Genomic DNA, 15,908 nt, shown 5'->3' with positions numbered 1-15,908 from the left:
CGCCCATTCTCTCTCTCCCCCCTCCCCCATCCTTTCTCAGTTAAATAAATAAATTAAAAGAATAGTCTGTAGCCGGGCGTGCTGGCGCACGCCTTTAATCCCAGCACTCGGGAGGCAGAGGTAGGAGGATCGCCGTGAGTTCGAGGTCAGCCTGGGCTAGACTGCGACCCTACCTCAAAAAAAAAAAAAAAGAAAAGAAAAGAAAAGAAAAGAAAGAAAGAAAAAGAAAATCTGAGCCGGTTTTCTGTCTGTCTGAGGGCCCCCTGCTGAGAGAGATCTGTCCATCATCGGCCCCCTCCCCCGGAGCTGCATGCCGGGCTGCAGGGGTCAGCACTGTCCCGGGCGGTCCTCGCTCCCCAGTGGGCAGCGGAAACATGACCCGCGGGGCTTGGGAGTGGCTCCGTGCCCCCGCCCCCTGGCGCTTATAAGCTTCAGCCCCGGGGCCACGGCTCGCCGCACCCCATCTCCCGGCACGGGTGAGTTGGTCCCCACCACCTCCCGGCTCCGGACCGAGGCTGGGGGCGTCCCGTCTTCTCCCCCGGCTCCCCGATCCCTCCCCCGGAGCCTGCAGCTCAGCCAGGGATCCAGGAAGTGGTTTCAGGAGAGCCGGCGACTGTCCCGAGGTCCCCTCCCCGCAGGGGTGTGTGGGTGGAGGGTGGAGCGGGCTGGTTGCCCCTTTCCTTGTGCCCGGGCCACCCATTGTAGACTTGGTGTGGGAGGGGGGCAATCAGAGGAAGTCCATTCTAGGACCCTGTCAACCAGAGACGGGAGGGCAAGGTCGGTGGGATCTTAAATCGGGCATTGTGCCCAGCTTCTCCCCTCTCCTCCACCCCTCAACCCCCTCCCCCAAGTGGGCAGAAAGGACCAGGTCCGGCTCAGAGTGAGCCAGCCCTGACCACAACTGGAAATGTGCCAACGGTGGGCATCTCTGCTGGGAACATCGGGCCAGTGTGTGTGTGGGTGGGTGGAGACCCAGGTCCCAACATAAACAAACAGCCGAGACAGCCTCCTCCTGACCCAGCCAGGCTGGGAGGGTCATCAAGAGGTCCTTTTCGCTGACACCTCATCAGACGCAGTGGGCTCCGAAGGAAGGACCTGGACTCACCACATTGAGGCATGCGGGGGAGAGATAGACACTTAAGACACCAGACAGGGAGACCCACAGAAAAAGGGATTTCTTTTTTAAATATTTGTTCATTTTTGACGGGAGGGGGAGAGAATGGGCGCACCAGGACCTCTAGCCCTGGCAAACGAACTCCATATGCTTGCACCACCTTGTGCATCTGGCTTACGTGGGTCCTGAGGAATCAAACCTGGGTCCTTTGGCTTTGCAGACAAACGCCTTAACCACTAAGCCGTCTCTCCAGCCCCTGGGATTTCTTTTTTTAAATTTAAATTTATTCCTTTGCAAGGAGAGAGAGACAGAGGAGAGAGACAGAATAGGTGTTCCAGGGCCCTCTAGTCACTGCAAATGAACTTCGTGTGATGCATGCACCACTTTGTGAATCTGGCTTTACTTGGTACTGGGGAATCAAACCCAGGTCGTTAGGCATTGCAGGCAAGCACCTTAATTGATGAGTCATCTCTCCAGCCCAAAAAAGGCTTTTTAAAAATTTTTTTCAAGGTAGGGTTTCACTCTAGTCTAGGCTGACCTGGAATTCACTATGTAGTCTCAGGGTGGCCTGGAACTCATGGTGATCCTCCTACTTCTGTCTCCTGAGTGCTGGGATTAAGGTGTGCAGCACCACGCCCTGTTAAAATAATTGCTTCAGTTTATTTTATTTTTTATTTATTTGACAGAGAAAGAGGGGGAGAGAGACAGAGAGACAATGAGGAATGGGCGTGTCAGGGCCTCCAGGCACTGGAAACAAACTGCAGATGCATGTGCTCCCTCATGCAAGATGCATGTGGGTCCTGGGGAATCAAACCTGGGTCCTTTGGTTTTGCAGGCAAACCCCTCAACCACCAAGCCCTAGGGATTTCTTTTTTTCTTTTCTTTTTGGTTTTTGACATAGGGTCTCACTCTGGTCCAGGCTGACCTGGAATTAACTATGTAGACTCAGGGTGGCCTCGAACTCACAACAATCCTCCTACCTCTGCCTCCTGAGTGCTGCGATTAAAGGCGTGAGCCACCACGTCCGGCTCAGGATTTCCTTTTTAAAAATGATAAATTTTCATACACACACGCACATATTCTTCTGCTTCTTCCTCCTGCACTGCCACACCCTGCATCTTTTATGTTTATATGTATTTTTACTTATGTATTTATGAGAGAGAGAGAGAAAGGGCTCTCCAGGGCCTCTAACCACTGCAAATGTCACCATACGCGTCTCGTTTAAGTGGGTACTGGGGAACTGAACCTGGCACCTTATCCGTTAAGCCATCTCTTCAGCCCCTCCCTACCCCCCCAAAAAAAGGGATTTCTTTAACGTAGCCTAAGCTGAAATATCTTGCCTGACCCTGTGCACCGCGGAATGCTCTGGTCCTTTCCGCCTCCCCCTCCGGCAGAGCCTTGAGGAGGCAGCGCCAGTCCAAACTGTCCCTATTCCTCTTGTCCGTGTCTCCAGGTCAGCCTGTGAGGACACCAGCTCCTGCTCCCGGGCACTGATGGCATCCGAGCCCCTGACAGAGCTGGAGCTGGCCATTGAGACGGTGGTCACCACCTTCTTCGCCTTCGCGGGGCGGGAAGGCCGCAGGGGCAGCCTCAGCATCAATGAGTTTAAGGACCTGGCCACTGAGCAGCTGCCTCATCTGCTCAAGGTGGGTAGAGGTCCTGCGTCTGAGACTTCATGAGACACCATTCTCCAGGCATATTAATGCAAGCTACTCCAAGTATAGATGGTTCTGGATTTTCCTCTGTGTATGCGTATGTAAAGACTAGATAGGCAGAGATGTGTGTTTATGCGGATGGGAGTGTGTTACTAGGTTCTGAGCTCCTGTCGGATCAGTGCTGTTGAGTTTTTGTCTCGGCTTGTACCTTTCTGGTCTCATTTTCTCCACATAGGACCTAGAAATGGATCCCAGAAGATTTTTCAGACAGTAAGAGCCAGGAGGCCAGACTCTTCATTTCAAGTGCATGAAAATTGCCAGCCAAGGGGGCGTCCACAACTCAAGAGGCCTAGGCAAGAGGACCACTGAAAGTTCCTCACCAGCCTGGTCTACATAGGGAGTTCTAAGTCAGCCAGTGTTATAGAGGGAGCCCCTATCTCAAAAAAAGTAAAAACTGGGCTGGAGGGATGGCATAGCCTTTGAGGCAAGCGCCTGCAAAGCCTAACGACCCGGGTTCAGTTTCCCAGTACCTACATAAGGATGCACAAAATGGTGCATGCGTCTGGAGTTCATTTGCAGCAGCTGGAGACCCTGGAGTCCCCATTCATCCCCCTTACTTGCAAATAAATAAGTAAATCTTTTTTAAAAATTTAAAGAAAAGTAAAAACAAAGCCAGGCATTGTGGCTCGCACCTTTAACTCCAACAGTCAGGAGGCCCAGGTGGGAGGATCACCATGGTTTTCACTGTAGCCTGGACTACAGAGAGTGAATTTCAGGTCAGCCTGGGCTGGAGTGAGACCCTGCCTCAAAAATAAAGAAACCAAAAACTTAAAGGAGTGGTGGCGCATGCCTTTAATCCCAGCACTCGGGGAGGCAGAGGTAGGAGGATTGCGATGAGTTCAAGGCCATCCTGAGACTACAGAGTTAATTCCAGGTCAGCCTGGACCAGAGTGAGACCCTACCTTGAAAAACAAAAACAAAACAAACAAACAAAACTTAAAGGAAAAAAAAAAAAAACCGCAAGGGCTGGAGAGATGGTTTAACCATTAACAGTTCTCTCTTTTTTTAAAAAAAAATATTAATTTTATTGTTTATTTCTTTATTTGACAGAGAAAGAGGGAGAGAGAGAATATGGGTGCACCAGGGCCTCCAGCTACTGCAAACGAAATCCAGATGTGTGCCCCCCCTTGCACATCTGGCTAACATCAGTCCTGGGGAACCAAACCTGGGTCCTGTGGCTTTGCAAGCAAAAGCCTTAACTGTTATGCCATCCCTCCAGCCCTCTCTCTCTCTCTCTCTCTTTCTTTCTTTTCTTTTTTTTTGGTTTTTCAGGTAGGATCTTATTCTAGCCCAGGCTGACATGGAATTCACTATGTAGTTTCAGGGTGGCCTCGAACTCATGGCGATCCTCCTACCTCTGCCTATGGGATGCTGGGATTGAAGGCCTGCGCCACTACGCCCGGCTTCATCTAGCATTTTGTGTGTGTACTGGGGACCCAAACTCAGGTCCTGGTGCTTGTACTTCCCAGCCCCACGTCATTATCATGATCACTCCTACGGTCTTCTGGATTCTCTGCTTTACTTGTTGGGCAGAGCCCTGACCTGATGAAACCCAACATTTCACCTACATTCACTCACTTTCTGGTTAGCTACGGGCTGTGCCTGCGCTTGGATAGCCGACTCAGGCTGGTTGGCATTTGCACAAGTACAGTGAGTCGTCTTACTTTAAATCTATAGCCTCAGGCTCCAAAGGACCCATGGCAATATCTGGCAATTCTGCCATGTTTCCCTGCAAACGATTGATTCACAGCTTTCCCTTTCTCCTCAGATTCCAGTACCTCTTTCCACATTCTCTCTGGTTCACTGAAAATAAAAGCAAACAGGAAACTTTTCTTATTTTATTTTTTAAATTTTATTTATTTATTTGAGAGCGACAGACAGAGAACGAGGCAGAGAGAGATGGAGAGAATGGGCTCACCAGGGCCTCCAGCCACTGCCAATGAACTTCAGATGCATGTGCCACCTTGTGCATCTGGCTTATGTGGGTCCTGGGGAATTGAACCAGGGTACTTAGGCTTCACAGGCAAGTGCTTAACTGTTAAGCCATCTCTCCACCCTTTATTTTATTTTAAATTTAATTTAATTTTTATTTATTTATTTTGAGAGAAGGAAAGAGGGAGAAAGAGAGAGAGAGAGAGGGAGAATGGGCATGCCAGGGCTTTCAGCCACTGCAAATGAACTCCAGATGCGAGTGTCCCCTTGTGCATCTGGCTTATGTGGATACTGGAGAATCCAACTGAGGTATTTTGGCTTTGCAGGCAAGTGCCTTAACCACTAAGCCATTTCTCCAGTCCCTAGCCCTTTAGTTTTTATTTCTTTGGTTTTTCAGGTAGGGTTTCACTCTAGCTCAGGCTGAACTGGAATTAACTATGTAGTCTCAGGGTGGCCTCGAACTCACAGCGATCCTCCTATCTCTGCCTCCCGAGTGCTGGGATTAAAGGCGAGCACCACCTGCCCAGCAAGCTGCTGCTGCTTCTTTTATTTTTATTTTTAAATGTTATTATTTGGGCTGGAGAGATGGCTTAGCAGTTAAGGCACTTGCCTGTGAAGCCTGAGGACCCATGTTCAACTCTCCAGATTCCACATAAGCCAGATGCACAAAAGGCAAGTGCAAGGGTGCATGTGTCCACTAGGTGGCACAAGTGAGTGTCTGGAGTTCGGTATCAGTGGCTGAGGACCTGGTGTGCCAGTTCTCTCTCTGTCTCTAAAAACAAGAATTATTATTTAAGGACTGGAGAGACGGCCCAGCAGTTAAGGCATTTGCCAGTAAAGACTTGGGTTCGAGTCCCCAGTACCCACGTAAAGGCAGACACAAAATGACACCTGCTGCTGGGCGGCAGGTGAGGCCCAAGCTTGGCGGCAGACCGCAGGCAGCATGAGCGGTGCCCGGGCTCCCTGCGCTGGACCGGAGGGGAGCAGGCCAGGCACTGCCCGGGTCCCATGGAGCTGGAGGGGCAGTGGTGGCGAGGGCGGCTGGCTGCAGACGTCCGCCAGGCGCTGTGGTACAAGGAGCTGAAGTTGCCCTCTAACAAAGGCCCGTCCCCATCCACAGCTGAGTCCCAGGCCATATTTTTGCCATTGTGAGCACCCGCTTCCCGCTCTGCCCCCCCCCCCTTGACATCTTGACACCTATTTGCTGGACCTGTTTATGCATCGCTCTGACATCTCTGTCCAGCAACTGCGTTTAGTCGCTGTTATGCCCAGTTCTCGGCGCCCCCAGTGACCACTAAGGAGAACCAAACACGTATGCAAAGGCAAGGAGCTTTATTTCGGGCTTAAGCTCGGACTCTTGACTTCACCAATGCGGTGGATCCGTACAAGACCCCTGAGCAGCAGGGGGCCAGGCTTTTTATAGGGATTTGAACAAAGAAGCAGGGAAATGGTTACATGATTGGTAGACTTAAGCAGTAACTGCACTTGTATTTTTCTGATAGGCTTAGGATGCTGGGGGGCAGAGCTGGTGGGCAGGGGGCTTGGGAGATTCCAAGCAGACTAGGTAACCTTTATTGTGATTGGTTATGTGTGTTTGAGGAACTTCAGCGACTTATCTTATGACCATAGAAATGTATGGCATAAGCAGTGTGTGATCTTTTTTCAGTAACTGTTAAATTCTTATTTAAACCTTGCCGGGAAACAGAAACTTAGGCCTACTGGTGACTCTGAAGCCTGTCATGGCGTCCCTGTGGTTCCTGAGTCCTTCAGTCACACTTCCCTGTCTGTTGCTAGCAAGTAAATCTGGAGAAAAGGAAGACAGACAGCGTGCCAAAGTTGGAGTGGCTCAGCAGCCTGAGCTGTATGACTAACATGAATCTAGTGCTTGCAAAGCAAACTTTGGTACATATGGAACTATTATTTTTTAAATTTTTTTTGTTTTTATTTATTTATTTGAGAGTGACAGACAGAGAGAGGAAGAGGCAGAGAGAGAGAGAAAGAGAGAGAGGGAGAATGGGCGCGCCAGGGCCTCCAGCCACTGCAAACGAACTCCAGACGTGTGAGCCCCCTTGTGTGTATGGCTAACGTGGGTCCTGGGGAATCGAGCCTCGAACCAGGGTTCTTAGGCTTCACAGGCAAATGCTTAACCACTAAGCCAATCTCTCCAGCCCCGGAACTATTATTATTAGAAACTTTTCTGTGGAACCTTCCCACAGCAGCCCATTTCACTGAGTGTTACCTCTCTGAAGCAATACATAAAACGAATCTTCATGATGGCTGGCCAATGATTGGCTTAGAAAAAAGGACACTCGCTGGGCATGGTGGCGCATGCTTTTAATCCCAGCACTCGGGAGGCAGAGGCATGAGGATAGCCATGAGTTTGAGGCTACCCTGAGACTACATAGTGAATTCCAGGTCAGCCTGGGCTAGAGTGAGACCCTACCTCAAAAAACAAATACAAAAACAAGAAAAGAAAGAAAAAATAAAGAAGGAAACTCTACATGGGCAAGTATGCAGATTACTTCCTGGAAGTGTCCTGTTGCATGTATGGTTTCTTTGAAGATTATATGTTTTTTTTCCAATGTGGCCTACGAGATTGCAAGACTGCATCATCTTATTGCTTACTCCTGGGATTTCTTTTTCTTTTTATTTATTTACTTGAGAACAACAGACAGAGAGAGAAAGAGGCAGAGGGAGAGAGAAAGAGAGAGGGAGAGAATGGGCACGCCAGGGCCTCCAGATGCGTGCGTCCCCTTGTGCATCTGGCTGACTTGGGTCCTGGGGAATCGAGCCTTGAACCATCATTCTTAGGCTTCACGGGCAAGCGCTTAACCGCTAAGCCGTCTCTCCAGCCCACTCCTGGGATTTCTTAGTGCAGTGTGTTGAGCGGCTATTGGCTGCTCATGATAATGGTGTGAACAGAGAGGACAGATAGGCCAGGTGTGCTCCAGACAGCCTCCCAGCCTGGCGGCCAGTTCACTCTCAGCCATCCTCTCCCAGAACCACCAAGCTGCCCGCAGATCGGCTCTGCCCCACGCACCTCTTGTCCACAGTACCGAAGGACGTGTCCTGCCGGCTTTCAAAGTAGCGCTGGGCACGCGCAGACTGGTGTTGGGATGTCCCTGGCAGTACCAGTGGAGGTTAAGTCCTGAGTGTTTCCTAAACGGGAGCCATCAAGTAGATGACCATCACCCACGTTTACTCCATGTTTTGAGAGGTGACTATTTGTTCGGGTTATAACTGGCCCAGACTATGTGCTTTCTGTAAAGCACTCTTCAGAAGGAAAAGGGACCCAAGCGACAGCGGCACTCGCGCCAGGAAGACCTTCCATGCGCCACGAACACCTTGCGGGACCAAGCAAACCCTCCGCATGTGCGGGTCAAGTCCTGTCACAACAAATCCCTGTGTGACAAAAACACTCAAGTCCTGGCGGGCGAGCCAAATATTTCTTTTTTTTTTTTTTAATTTTTATTAACATTTTCCATGATTATAAAAAAATATCCCATGGTAATTCCCTCCCTCCCCACCCCACACTTTCCCCTTTGAAATTCCATTCTCCATCATATTACCTCCCCATCACAATCATTGTAATTACATACATACAATACCAACCTATTCAGTATCCTCCTCCCTTCCTTTCTCTTCCCTTTATGTCTCCTTTTTAACTTACTGGCCTCTGCTACCAAGTATTTTCCTTCTCACGCAGAAGACCAATCATCTGTAGCTGCCCAATCATCTGTAGCTAGGATCCACATATGAGGGAGAACATGTGAGCCAAATATTTCAAAACACTCCTCAGGGCAGAAAATTTGGACAGACTCAATTTGCCATTTTGAGATTTGACCTGTGGTAGGCTTTGGACCTTATTGTGGCATATGTGTCAAAGACTAGTGTTCATCTGTAACAGGACTTGCCAAGGCGGTTTTTTTTTTTTAATGAAGGAACGTTACAGTATTAATTCTTGAACATATATATTTTTTTTAATTCTGGAGTTTTGAAGGTTTTTTTTTTTTTAACCTACAGGTGGGCTTCTAGCTAAATTTAAACTCATGAATTGCTAAGTATACTAATCCATGTAGTTAAAAAAAACAGATTAATCTATGTAACTTCCTTTTTTTTTAATTTTTTATTTATTTATTTGAGAGTGACAGACACAGAGAGAAAGACAGATAGAGGGAGAGAGAGGGAATGGGCGCGCCAGGGCTTCCAGCCTCTGCAAACGAACTCCAGACGCGTGCGCCCCCTTGTGCATCTGGCTAACGTGGGACCTGGGGAACTGAGCCTCGAACCGGGGTCCTTAGGCTTCACCAGCAAGCGCTTAACCGCTAAGCCATCTCCCCAGCCCTAATCTATGTAACTTCTTATAAATAATATAGGTATCTGGACTTATGTACTGAAATTAGGGGTGAAACAGATATTTTTATCTTGAAATCATAAGAATTTTTGATTTCTGTGTTTTTTTTTTTTGTTTCCACTAAGTGATCAGCCACAAATATGTAGAATTTAAACATATAACTCAGGGAATTTCTACTACTTGGAAATACTTAACTGTAATTCAACATGCTTTGGGAATGGTATAGTGTGAACTACCTTTATATCACACGCTACAATACTCATGCTAGAATTGTTTTTAAATATTTTATTTTTATTTATTTATTTGAGAGCAACAGACAGAGAGAGAAAGAGGTAGAGAAAGAGAGAGAATGGGTGCGCCAGGACCTCCAGCCACTGTAAATGAACTCCAGACGCGTGCACCACCATGTGCATCTGGCTAACGTGGGTCCTGAGGAATCGAGCCTCGAACCGGGGTCCTTAGGCTTCATGGACAAGTGCTTAACCGTTAAGCCATCTCTCCAGCCCTAGGATGTGTTTTTAAATGGGAACATAATACTGTACCACAGAATAAATGAAGTGGTTCATCGTACATATTTTAAAAAAGCGACACATGCATCTGCAGTTCATTTGCAGCAGCTAGAGGCCCCAGCAGATCCATTCTGTCTCTTATTTTTTTTTTTTTTTTGGTTTTTCGAGGTAGGGTCTCACTCTGGCTCAGGCTGACCTGGAATTTACTATGTAATCTCAGGGTGGCCTCGAACTCTTGGCGATCCTCCTACCTCTGCCTCCCGAGTGCTGGGATTAAAGGCGTGTGCCACCACGCCCGGCACCATTCTGTCTCTTATTTTTTTTAAATATTTTATTTATTTATTTGAGAGAGAGGAAGAGGCAGACAGAGAGAAAGAAAGAATAGGTATGCCAGAGCCTCTAGCCACTGCAAATGAACTCCAGACACATGTGCCCCGTTGTGCATCTGGCTTATGTGGGTCCTGGGGAATCGAACTGGGGTCCCTGGGCTTTGCAGGCAAACACCTTAACCACTAAGCAATTTCCCCAGCCCCTCTGTCTCTGATTTTTTAAAAATTCATTTATTAAGCCGGGCGTGGTGGCGCACGCCTTTAATCCCAGCACTTGGGAGGCAGAGGTAGGAGGATCGCCATGAGTTCGAGGCCACCCTGAAACTCCATAGTGAATTCCAGGTCAGCCTGGGCTAGAGTGAGACCCTACCTCGAAAAACCAAAAAAAAAAAAAAAAAAAAAAAAAAAAAAAAAAAAAAAATTCATTTATTTATTGGCAAGCAGAGTAAGAAACAGAGTCAGAGAGGAGAGAGGGGGAGAGAGAATGGGTACGCCAGGGCCTCTAGCTACTACAGTGAACTCCAGACACGTGTGCATCTGGCTCATGTGGGTTCTGGCAAGTAGAACCTGGGTCCTTAGGCTTTGCAGGCAGTTATATTTTTCTTTAAAAGGAGTTGTATACAGGGGAGTTAAATGTTTATAGGCAAGGAAAAAGAACTACACTAAAACCATTATCTTCATTTTCCTCCTCTTCCTCACCCTTTTCCTTCTTCTTCTTCTTCTTCTTTTATTTTGTTTTCACTTTTCAGCCTCCACAACTCCTTTTTCTGTGGCATCATTTTTTTTTTTTTTTCGAGGTAGGGTCTCACAGTAGCCCAGACTGACCTAGAATTCACTATGTAGTCTCAGGGTGGCCTCAAACTCACGGCAATCCTCTGCTTCTGCCTCCAGAGTGCTGGGATTAAAGGCGTGCGCCACCACTCCCGGCTAGCTCTCCCAATTTGTTTGCAACATCACTGACGGACAGGCCAGGATGTTTGCCTTTGATTGTTAAAAATATGGACTGCTTTCATGAATTTGCAGGGGCCATGCTCATGTTTTCTTCATCATTCCAACTTTAGTATGCGTGCTGCCAGGTCAAGGACAACCCTCATATTGAGAGGACCGCTTTCTCTGTAAGGCTGCCTGGGCTCTGGCCTGTGTGCTGAAGAGGACTTGCCTCACACTAGGCACGCAACTTCCTCTTCTGGTCCTCGTGATGGGTCTTGGGGTCCCCTCTTTATTTGCCGCTATCTAGGTCAGGCACAGCCTGGACTGCTATGTTCCAGGTGGGTGTGGGTGTTTTTTTAAATTTATTTTTATTGATTTATTAGAGAAATAACTCCCCACACACGTGTCGCCTTGTACATCTGGCTTTACAACAGCACTGGCGAATCGAACCCGGGTCCTTTAGCTTTGCCAGCAAGCTCCTTAGTTGCGGAGCCATCTCTCCAACCTCTCCCTCACTTTTTTTTTTTTTTTTTTTTTTTTTTTTTTGAGACGGTTTCATGTAGTCCAGGCTGGCCTTGGTCTTGCTATGTAGACAAAGATGATCTTTAACTTCTGATTTTTTTCTTTCTTTCTTTCTTTCTTTTTTTTTTTTTTTTGAGATAGGGTCTCGCTGTAGCACAGGATGACCTGGAATTCATGCTGTATTCTCAGGGTGGCCTTGAACTCACTGTGATCCTCCCACCTTTGCCTGCCAAGCGCTGGGATTAAAGGTGTGCACCATGCCCAGCTGGTTCCTGATTTTTTTTTTTTTTTTTTTTTTGGTTTTTCGAGGTAGGGTCTCACTCTAACGCAGGCTGACTTGGAATTCACTCTGTAGTCTCAGGGTGGCCTCGAACTCATGGTGACCCTCCCACCTCTGCACCACCATGCTTGGTGTGGCTCCTGATTTTAAAAAAATTATTTTTGTTTATTTTTATTTATTTATTTGAAAGCGACAGACACACACACACACACACACACACACAGGCAGAGAGAGAGAGAATGGGTGCGCCAGGGCCTCTGGCACTGCAAATGGAACTCCAGATATATGCGCCCCCTTGTGCATCTGGCTAACTTGGGTCCTGGAGAATCAAGCCTCGAACCAGGATTCTTAGGCTTCATAGGCAAGCGCTTAGTGGCTAAGCCATCTCTCCAGCCCTGGCTCCTGATTTTTAAAAAATATTTTTATTTGAGCAACGTTGGTGGCACATGCCTTTAATTCCAGCACTTGGGAAGCAGAGGTAGGAGGATTGTTGAGAGTTTGAGGCCACCCTAAGACTGCATAGTGAATTCTAGGTCAGCCTGAGCTAGAGCGAGATCCTGCCTTGAAAAAAAAACCAAAAAAAAAACAAACAAAAAAAGAAAAGAAAAGAAAGAAGAAAAAAATGCTGGAGAAATAGCTTAGTGGTTAAAGCGTTTGCCTTCAAAGCCAAAGGAACCCAGTTCGATTCTCCAGGACCCATGTAAGTCAGATGCACAAGGGCGCGCATGTGTTTGGAGTTCGTTTGCAGTGGCTGGAGGCTGTGGCATGTTCATTCTCTCTCTCTCAGAGAGAGAGAGAGAGAGAGAGAGAGAGAGAGAGAGAGAGCAACTGGGGACACCAAGGTCTCTGGCTACTGCAAATGAACTCCAGATGCATGTACCGTTGTACATCTGGTTTTACGTGGGTCCTGGAGAATTTGAAGGCAAGTGCCTCACCACTGAGCCGTCTCTCTAGCCTCTTTCTATGTATTCTCGTGTGGCCTGCAGGCTAATGCTGTGGTGGGCTGAGCCCGCTCTTTCTTGTGGGCAGGAGAAGACTGTGTCTCTCCCTTCCCAGCGCTGGATTCAGTGTCATATGGTTTCCAGTTTTGTTTTTTTTTTTTTCCGAGGTAGGGTCTCACACTAGTCCAGTCTGAGTAGGAATTCACTATGTAGTCTCAGGGTGGCCTCGAACTCACAGCGATCCTCCTACCTCTGCCTCCCCAGTGCTGGGATTAAAGGCGGGTGCCACCACACCTGGGGAGAGCCCCGGTTTCTAACCCACCCCTTCCCTTTCATGTCTCCTCAGAATGTGGGCTCTCTGGATGAGAAGATGAAGAGCTTGGATGTGAATCAGGACTCGGAGCTCAAGTTCAATGAATACTGGAGACTGATTGGAGAACTGGCCAAGGAAATCAGGAAAGAGAAGGTTCTGGAAATCCGGAAGAAGTAAAGCCTGCTGGTTGGGATGAGGGCATGCGGGGCGGGGCTGGGCAGGGCGGGCAGGGGCAAGCCGAGCTCTGTTCCCTTCAAATAAAGCTTCATCCTTGAAACACAGATGTTTCTTTCTTTCTTCCATTTATTTATTTATTTATTTGGCAGAGAGAAAGAAAGAGGCAGTGAGAGAGAAAGGGAATGGGTGCACCAGGGCCTCCAGCTGCTGCAAACGAACTCCAGACACATGTGCCACCTTGTGCACCTGGCTTACGTGGGTCCTGGGGAATCGAACCTGGGTCCTTTGGCTTTGCCTTAACCACTAAGCAATCCCTTTAGCCCCACAGATGTTTCTTATTTTTTAATTTATTTTTATTTATTTATTTGCAAGCAGAGAAAGAGAGAGGGAAGAGAGAAAGAGAGAATATGGGTGTGCCAGTGCCTACAGCCACTGCAAACGAACTCCAGACACATGTGCCCCTTGTGCATCTGGCTTACATGGGACCTGGAGAATCAAACCGGGGTCCTTTGGCTTCACAGACAAACATCTTAACCACTAAGCCATCTCTCCAGCCCCACAGATGTTTCTTACTCATGCCTCACGCTGATTTACTTTCTCAAGTCTAGGGAATGGGAAAGGTCTACTGTGGCTGTACGTAAGACTCTGGAGATTGTGAGCACTTTGAAGACATATGATTCAGCATCTAGTGCCAGGCCTTATTTATTCATTAATTATTATTATTATTATTATTTGCCTCTGGTATTGGGGATAGAATCTCTAATAGCAAGGGCAGCAAGTCTTGCACTAAGTAGGGGCTCAGTAAACAAATGATGGATGAGTGAATAATACAGAGATGTGAAGTAGGTGAGGTGGCTCTGGGGCTGTTTCCTGGGTCTGGCCCCCAGGGTCTCCCCATATTATTATTCCTGGAGTTTGTCCTTTTTCTGAAAATGGCAGCAGGCAACATATGTGTCAGATACAGGGGCTAAGCACCTTTCCCGTGTTATCCCACGTAATTCTCAGCTGTTAAGATTGAGGATTTTTTCCTTCTTCAAGGTAGGGTCTCAGTCTAGCCCAGGCTGATCTGGAACTCACTTTGCAGTCTCAGGGTAGCCTTGAACTCACGGTGATCCTACTAGCTCTGCCTCCACAGTGCTGGGATTATGCGCAACCATGTGCGTCTGGTTTACCTGGGTTCTGGGGATTCGAATCTGGGTTCTTAGGCTTTGTAGGCAAAGCACCTTGACTGCTAAGCCATCTCTCCAGCCCTGTACTTTTTAAAAAATTTTATTTATTTACTTATTTGAGAGTGACAGACACAGAGAGAAGGACAAATAGAGGGAGAGAGAGAATGGGTGCGCCAGGGCTTCCAGCCTCTGCAAACGAACTCCAGACACGTGTGCCCCCTTGTGCATCTGGCTAACGTGGGACCTGGGGAACCGAGCCTCGAACCGGGGTCCTTAGGCTTCACAGGCAAGCACTTAACCGCTAAGCCATCTCTCCAGCCCCAGCCCTGTACTTTTTTAGGAGTCACAACCCTATTGTTGTCTCACTCCGTAGCCCAGGCCTCAAACTCACAGCAATGCTCTTGCCTCAGTGTCTCAAATGCTGGGATTACAGGTGTGAACTACCACACCCAGCTTTAGGAAATAGATTTTGAGAGAATTTAGGTCACAAAGACAAGAGTAGCTGAAACTGGTGTGAAATTCCAGACCCTCTCCAGACGGGTGCTTGGGAACACTGCCCTTCATAGAGGTGAGGCAGAAGCAAGATGACCTGGGTAGGTGCTGATTATGGATAGTGGGGAAGAGGGCCGGATAGATGGCTTAGCAGTTAAGGTGCTTGCCTGTGAAGCTTACGGACCCAGGTTCGATTCCCCAGGACCCACATTAGCCAGATACCCAAGGTGCAGCATGTATAGAGTTCATTTCCAGTGGCTAGACCATTCTCTCTTTCTCTCCCTCTCTCTCTCTCTCTCTCTCTCTCATATAAATAAGTAAAGAAGGGCTGCAAAGATGGCTTAACAGTTAAGGTGCTTGCCTGCAAAGCCAGAGGACCCTGGTTCGGTTCCCCAGGACCCACGTTAGCCAGATATACAAGGTTGCGCATGTGTAGAGTTCATTTCCAGTGGCTAGACCATTCTCTCCCCCCCCCATATAAATAAACAAAGAAGGGCTGCAGAGATGGCTTAACGGTTAAGGTGCTTGCCTGCAAAGCCAGAGGACCCAGGTTCAATTCCCCAGGACCCACGTAAGCCAGATGCACAAGGTGGCACATGTGTTTGCAGTGGCTGGAGGCCCTGGCACGTGCATTCTCCCCATCTCAAATAAATAAATAAAAATAAAAGAAACGAAGAAAAAGGATGGTGGGGAGAGAGGGAGCCCAGGCATTGTAGAGGGGCACTTAGGCACAGTGCCTCTGCCCTGGACCCTGTGGGTTGCACAGTCTGCTGCCAGAGAGAACAGGGGCAGGCAGTGACTCAGGGCTGCCTCCCGGGTTGTCACTGTGGTATCTTGCTGGGTCCATGTGGGGCAGCTAGGGGTCCAGAAGAGCTGTGGCAAACTCCCTATCATGCAACATGAAAGGGGTCTTTGCTGAAGAGTGCCCAGACAAGGATCTCAGAGGGACCGCCCCCACCCCAGAACAGGACTCTTGAGACATTGCACGTTTCCTCCCTGTAAGTGTGGAAGCCCCTCTGAAATGTCTCAGGAGCCCTCTGACGGAGAAGCCCTTGAAGGGCCCCTGACTGCAGACCTTCAAGGGGAACTTTCTCAGTTAGACAGTCGAGGATGGGTTCCTGGTCCACAGCA

The 15,908-nt window shown here is 48.3% G+C and overlaps 1 protein-coding gene and 1 pseudogene across 1 annotated transcript; both read left to right on the top strand.

Annotated features, from left to right (window-relative positions):
- The first annotated feature begins 343 nt into the window (after positions 1-343).
- S100a13 (S100 calcium binding protein A13) lies at positions 344-13,152 on the top strand. The gene is made up of 3 exons (XM_045138614.1): positions 344-476; positions 2,568-2,760; positions 12,973-13,152. The coding sequence occupies exons 2-3, from the start codon at positions 2,608-2,610 to the stop codon at positions 13,114-13,116; spliced, it is 297 nt and encodes a 98-aa protein (XP_044994549.1). The 5' UTR covers positions 344-476; positions 2,568-2,607; the 3' UTR covers positions 13,117-13,152.
- On the top strand, positions 5,770-7,849 carry LOC123456061 (annotated as a pseudogene).
- Positions 13,153-15,908: the final 2,756 nt, after the last annotated feature.

The sequence above is a fragment of the Jaculus jaculus genome, chromosome 19, assembly GCF_020740685.1.
Source record: "Jaculus jaculus isolate mJacJac1 chromosome 19, mJacJac1.mat.Y.cur, whole genome shotgun sequence".
In the NCBI taxonomy this organism is placed as follows: Eukaryota; Metazoa; Chordata; class Mammalia; order Rodentia; family Dipodidae; genus Jaculus; species Jaculus jaculus.
The sequence above is the reverse complement of the archived record's forward strand: the minus strand, read 5'-3'. Positions and strand labels throughout refer to the sequence as shown.